Source organism: Blennius ocellaris (genome assembly GCF_963422515.1).
Source record: "Blennius ocellaris genome assembly, chromosome: 10".
Taxonomy (NCBI): domain Eukaryota; kingdom Metazoa; phylum Chordata; class Actinopteri; order Blenniiformes; family Blenniidae; genus Blennius; species Blennius ocellaris.
The window spans coordinates 9401641-9408908 of NC_137659.1; the positions used below are offsets into that span (position 1 = coordinate 9401641).

The 7268-nt window shown below is 40.6% G+C and overlaps 1 protein-coding gene across 1 annotated transcript in view; it reads right to left on the reverse strand.

The window, feature by feature from the left end:
- LOC308135881 (RNA-binding Raly-like protein) overlaps positions 1–1226 on the reverse strand; it is a gene marked incomplete at its 5' end in the record, with an annotated part of 28007 nt that extends 26781 nt beyond the window's left edge. Inside the window, one exon of the mRNA XM_080504023.1 lies at positions 971–1226. Coding sequence (XP_080360149.1) covers positions 971–1226 — 256 coding nt within the window. The remainder of the gene's footprint in view (positions 1–970) is intronic.
- Positions 1227–7268: the final 6042 nt, after the last annotated feature.

Consider the following 7268-nt stretch of genomic DNA (forward strand, 5'->3'; position numbering starts at 1 on the left):
CGAATGTTTTCTCCTTGTTGTTGTCCGTCTCGCCTCGCCTCGCCTCCCACTCTCTGCTGGAGGCTTCATCTCAGTGCTGCAGTCGGCTCGCCTCGTAGGTTTGAATGCAGCGGATTAACTAAACATGCTCCCCGAAACTCAGGAGTTCACGTGGGCCTCTGTTCACTTCATCCTTTCCAGGGTTTCACCCATAAAACGTAAGAAATAGAGATTAAAACGCATAAACAGTAAAGCAAATCTGTCAATCTGCATTAGACAGAGTCTCGACAGGCTCGAAGGTCACAGACTGACTTTGTTATTTCTTCCACAAACTTGAGGAATTATCACTCCGGCCTGCATTTAACATGTCGCTCATAACTACATTTGTGTTATTTGGCTTTTATTGAAGTCTTATTGCTAATTGGAAACATTTTCAAGTAGAAACTTTGTTGTGTTTTGGGTGGTCATGTACACAACTTTTTGAAAACGGCTCTGACTCATTTACCGTGGAAATGGGGTCAAATGCAACTTCTGGAAAATACTCAGAGGAAACTTTTTTAGCTATCTTTTTCAACTAATAGAAAACATGTCTGCCACGTCTTGCTCTTCAGTCTAAAGTTAGCGTCGACAAAATTCACTCTGACAGAGTAGCTTTGATGCTAATGCTAATTTGCGATAGACAAAGTTAGCTAGCATTTCCCACTCACCATCAGTGTTGAGTTTTATGTCCAATCCTTTTTGAGACAATAAATAGATCAAGAATTGCAGGTATTTTCATTACTATGACAATGTTCTCATGATCATGGCCGGATTGGAATGCTGGTGGGTCAATGTTAGTCAGCGAGTCTTCATGTTTACCACCCATGGATCAGATAGATCAGCCCGCACAATGTTGACAGCGGAGTACAAAGAGTCACTTTTCTAAGTAACCACATGCGGATTTTCAGTAACTTGCTCATCAGCGCACGCATGAATCCGAAGCGTTCCTCACCTAGTGACTGTCCGGCGATGACCCTGGCGTTCTCCCCGGACACGGCCGCCCTGGCGTTCCTCTCGCTGACGTACTGGACGAAGGCGTAGCCCTTGTGCACGGAGCAGCCCACGATCTTGCCGTACTTGGAGAAGATGACCTCGATGTCGGCCTTGGTTACCACAGCCGTGTTGAGGTTGCCAATGAAGACGCGGGAGTTGAGGGAGCGAGGGTCATTCTTGTTGGTCACGTTGCTGGTCAGGGTCTTGCCGGTCATCCTAGTCCTGCACGGCTGTCTGCTAAGAGACACAGACGGACAACGCTCAGGAAGCTGCTGGTGAAGCAATCCGTCAACACGTAATTCTACACAGAATGGCGCACAAGCTCACGACGCCACCTTCAAAATAACAGACTTGTTTGAAATCAGTTCTGATTTATTTGCCTACAAGTTCGAGTCCTTAATTCTTGACCATGTAGCTCTTTTTGTAATTGTTACTTTCAAGGTTATGAGTCTTGTCTTTTCATTATTTTGAACAAAACTGACTCAATCCGCAGGGGTCCGTAACCATTATGACCAATGAAGGTTCAAGTGAAAACGCTTCTGCATTTCCGTTTTGGAAAAGTTTACTTGGAAACTGCAGAAACAGTGTTGTTGGCATGCCAGGCCAGGAGGTGGCGCTGTTGGTTAGTTTTGTAATAAAACTACACACATATGCGCACAGACAACAATACAATGTCAACATTAACAATGGCGATTACATAGATCTTCGTATGGAGAGACAACCAGGTTGGATTATTATTCCAGGTGACTCAGCTATAAAAGTAGTTCCAGGAGAACGTGGACTGGCAGTCATGACACTCAGGAGAGAAACATTGTTGTTACTGTCCAGCTACTTGCGCATGTGGACCACAACTAGATTCCACGGATGTGGCGTGCATGCAAAGTAGCAGCGTTTCAGAAAAGTTGTTTTTCTCTGTTTCCATGGAGACATAGTCAGAACATTTTCAAAAAGTTGCATTTTCAGTGGCTCCCAGCGCTTTTGTTGTTTAAATGGACACCAAAATTTTATCAAAAGTTCAAGGACTTGTTTGTTCTAAAGTTTGTTTGGAGCCAAAAAAACATGTTTAAGCTTTAAAATGATGCCAACACAGCAAATAAAGTTGTATGCATAGTTTTGCTATCAATATAAAAATTGTATTGCATGTTGCATTTATGAACTTTGAACATATTATTGAAAAATGTTATCAGTTATAAATATTTTATCTTTTTTTTTGTTTCTTTGTTTGCCATTTCAGCAAGCAAAACAATATTTTATTTAATGTGCATAGGCTAATTTGCTTTAATTGTGAACGATGCAGGTTAGCTGTATGTTTGCTAAAAGTTAGGATTGGATTGCTAAATGCTGAAGACAGCTCAAATGAGGCAAAGCTGTTAAAAAAATGTTAAATACTAAAACAGGTTTACAGTGGTAGAACTGCTTTGATGGCTAAAACATCTGAAGGAGCTGAAATGGCAAACAGTGCTAAAACCTACTAATGAGATCAAATAACTTTCATAAATGTTTCATTTATTGTTCCTAAATTTCATAAATGTGACATAAACTACAGTGTCATGTTGCAGATTAGCTGTATGGTCAAACGAGTGTTTCTTGGATTCCATCCTGTTACGTACGAAAAAGCACATGAATTTATTTATTGTTGTCTATGTTCAGATATCAAACCTTCTTTTTTGTGTTTGTTTTGTCTCTCAAGTGAACATAAATCAATAAATGTCTTTGTTGGCAGATCGGCTGTAAACTCAAAAGAAAGCCACATTCCTGAAGGCATAACTTTGAGATGTGCGGGAAGGAAAACTATTGATTTTATTTGTATTCCTATTGATTCTCCAGAATAAGTGCCAAAGATCTTGGTTTATATGGTATCCTCTATCCAATCTGGAGCCAGGAACCTGAGATTTTGTGACACGGAATGAGGAAAATCTGAAAATCCATCAATGATGGGAGGACACCAGATAACGATGTGTCAAAATATTTGCCGATATTCCTCGTTTGGACATTTTGCTGCTCTTAAATCACAAATAAATTGCATTTCATTGAACAGCATTCATAGCAAGTAACAAGGATAAAACAAAATCGAAAGGATCTGCTTTGATTTCATGATCAGATTCGAAAGAATTACGTAAATGGAGTAATTTCTTTATCGTGTGCTTCCTTCCAGAGGCCTCTGACCTGGGCTGGAGTGACACTGGGGTGATTCTGGGATCGATTGCCATCTGTGGGAGGTGAGAGGATCTCTGACTTGTGAATATGGTGCAGCTCGTCGAACATGTGAACTGTGTTCCCACGTTTGAAAATAGCACATAACACTGAACTCTGTTCACTTCTTTCCTGCCCACTGTCATCTGTCTCCTCCTGCCGGCACCCGTTAGAGGAACATCATCGCGTGGAGCTTCATGCAACTGTTTGCTTCAGGGTGAATTTTAAGGTCTGCTTAGTTTGTTTATTTGGTCTCTTTTGTATCTTGTGAAGCTTTGTGGTGCCTGATGCGCTTTTGGATCAGTTGACTTGTTTTCATGTATCGGGGAGAAAAAAACAGAATAAAACCATGGTTAGTTTAACAGTAGGTGGTGATAATGAACTATAATGTGAGCCACCATTTAACACCACGGAAGGAGTGTAGAAAGACAGGTAATATACAGAAAATGTGGATTTTTTTAAAAACTGCCATTATATTTGGAGTATTAACACATGTTTCACATTTAATATTCTGTTTATTTAGTTTGTTTATTCCAGTATTTCCAAGTATTGCACCTGAGTACTTATTTACAACATCTGAGAGGAGGATGGCACAGGTCAGCTTTAATTGAAATAATACAAACTAAACACGCAGGATAAATGTAAAATATATTATGATATATAGCTTTATTTCAAACATATATAAAAAAAAAAGAAACAAAAAAATCCCCAAAACATCCAAATAAGTAAACCAGATGTAGAACATACAAAACAATGTGTTTTCATTATGTGCCAATCAGGCTTTACATGTTCGAAAAGGAGCAGGGATAAGTTTAGATTAATACATTAAGATTAAAACTATATTGGGGGTTTTTTTGTTTTGTTTTTTGTGCTGAACTTGTGGTTGGATCTGATTGAAACAACTGAGGCTGTCTAATTATACATACAGTACATCTGATAAAACCTGCCTGCTGAGGAAAAAAATTAAAGACCAAAACGACACAATTATATTTGGTAATAAATCAAAAAGAATAGAAAATGGTGGTTTTCACCATGAAGGCAAAGCCAGCGTATTTAGAGAGCAGAATTCATTGGATATATTCAATATAAAACATTGAAGCTGGAAGATGAAGAACAAATTTCAAATGCATATTTGCGATCATTATAGATAAATGTTAAAGCAAAATGAGTGTTTCAACATATTTCATAAATAGAATTAAAACCACAAATAGATTGAAATCTAGCGGTAAATGTGAGTCAATGAATAATACTATTCAAAAAAGCAAACATAAAGCAACGACAGACGACACATACAAATGATAAAAGTTATGAATCAAGCAGAAACACTAAAGATCCTTCTTTACCTTCCCAGTATTGCACAGAAATCTAAACATACCCCTGCTACTGGCAGCCTCTTTACTTTCAAACAGAACGCAGGTCAACAGTAAGAAGGACGAGTTTGTGGACACTACAAATACATTTGTATGATTTCAGATGAGCTCGACACTAATCTTCATCCAAACATCCTCGGTGAGCTTCCTCCACGCTCCCTCGGGGCGAGCTGGGAGATCCAGCACATCAGCTGGGAGATGAAGGAAAAAGGGGAAGCTCTTCTTCTTCTTCTTCTTCTTCTTCTTCTTCTTGGTATTCCCTCTTGGTGGTTGATCTCTGTGCGTATTTACTGGCAAGACTGAGAGCTTTCTCTGTAATGAGGCTTTCTTTTAACCCACGTTCCACAAGCTGTGTGTCACATTGTTATCACAAAGGGTGGCTTCTCGGGAGGGCGCGGGGATGGCGGCAAGCCTCGGCGGCTACTGTCACCGCACAGAGAAAAGACCGCGAGCAGAGGTTCACGACGGAGCTCAAACAATCCCTTTTTATGATTGGATTTAGATACACAGGCGATACACAAACTCAAATGCAAGTTTTTAATGTTTTGAACACAAACTTTGGACTTTTCACACAATAAACACACCAGAAGCTCTTTTGCCCTCAACGTCAGTTGAAGCTGTGATTATTTGATCACTGAGAACAAACACCACAAGACTGTAAATTAATTTCACTATCAACGGCAAATACGCGAACATTCGTACAGACAGGCAGTGAAGTTGGATTGCTTATACGGGTGACTCTGAACTCTAAAACTACCAAGTCCCAAGTGAACATGGACTGGGACTCATGACACTCTGGAGGCAAACATTGCTGTTATTGTTCAGCTACTCGCTCATGCACAGAAGAACTCTTTACTTCAACCGTCGTGTGCCTGTACAGTAAAATGCAGACGGAGTCAAGAGTGTTTTCGAAGGGTTGAGTCTTCAATGGCGCCACGCAAACCCAAAACCCAGCAAAAGTGCAGTGAGAATTACACGCACCGACCAAATCAGTAGTCATACGTCACTAACAGCAGGTTAAGCCCACTTTAACCATCACATCCGTCTTCAGTTATTACTATATTGTTGGATGTTAATTTCTTCTTCCACTACATCCCAAAAGTGCTGGTTTGGACTGAAATCTGGTCGTTAAAGACGCCATCTGAGACCTGTGAACTCATGATCATGTTCCAAAAATCATGTTTGGGATGATTTGTATTTGTGACATGACAGAAGATGAAATGTGGATGTGATGTTTAAACAAAAAGGCTCAAATTTCCAACCATACATTCATTATAACACTGGCAGCAGCCTGAACCTTTCACACACGGCAGGATGGAGCCATGCTTTCATGTTGTTTTCACTGTATTTAAATCAGTGTTTGTATTGTGGTGAAGCGAGATCCACTGCTATAACAAACATCTGCAAATTGTAGCATGTGCCAACTGGCCTCTATGCAAGGCGTAATCAAGACACCGTCTGCTTCTACAAAAATCTGCATGCAAGGTCTTATCAACATGCTGCATGGTACATATTGCATATGACATGTTCAATTGTAGCTATGAAAAAAAAAAACAGTGATCAGTGATAAACAGTTGGAAATTGGTAAAAAAAAAAAAAAAAGACGAGCAGAATCCCTAATTGTATTGGTTGAGTATTCTTGGTGAAGCTTTTCTGTCCTCCAAGGTGCAGCAGCCTGAATAGAAATGAATCCATATATATGTATAAAAAACAAGCGTACGGGTATCTGCATGCATTATCTAAAAATATGTCTGGAAATTCTCCCTGTTGGAGACGGAGTGAGTGTACGGAATGATAGCTACCTTAAACACACACACACACACACACACACACACACACACACACACACACACACACACACACACACACACACACACACACACACACACACACACACACACACACACACACACACACACACACAGCTCGGTCGGGCGTCACGTCACTTTTCTCCCCGTCCTAACTCTTCTTTACTTCCATCCTGCGCCTCCACCCACACATAATCCACTCTAAATCTCCTCAGCTGCTCTCGGGAAAAAAAGAATACAAAAAAGAAGAAGAAGAAAAAAAAAAATCTTTTTATGCACCTCACAGAAAAGATGATAATTCAATGCTGCTGCGAGTCCCGTAATGTGAGGGTGCTGTGCTATCATCGAGTTTTCTGGAGTTAATTGACGTAGTTATCAACACAGGCAGGGGGAGGAGCCGCCAGTCAAAAGCACACAATTCAGTCCAATCAAACCTCAACTCGCTCAGTCTCAGCCTACCAGCAGGCTCCCGTGAATGATGGACGTCCACCGAATGGCCTCTGTGAGGTGGATGTGCAAAAGTGGGGCTATTAGCTGGCAGTTTTGTAATTAGAACTGCTTTGGAACACTCAATGGATACTTAAAACATCATAAAAAGATGAAAAAAAACAAGTTATTTTGTCTTCTAAGCTCATCCTTTCTTGTTCCGTTTGAGTGTGAAACATACAATCGAGTGAAGCTAATCTCCTCCTGCACCGAACGTTTGGAATAAGACTGATCTCTCAGCAGGTCACCACCAAAACCTCGCTGACAGGAGCCCCCGCGCTCTTTTCTTTTCCCCCCTCTCTGCAAGTATTCACAGAGCAGAGTGGGAGCGTTTTAAAGCCAGCACTGTTTACTTGTTGCTGCACTTGTTGCAAACACAGCGTGAAAACACTTTAATCTC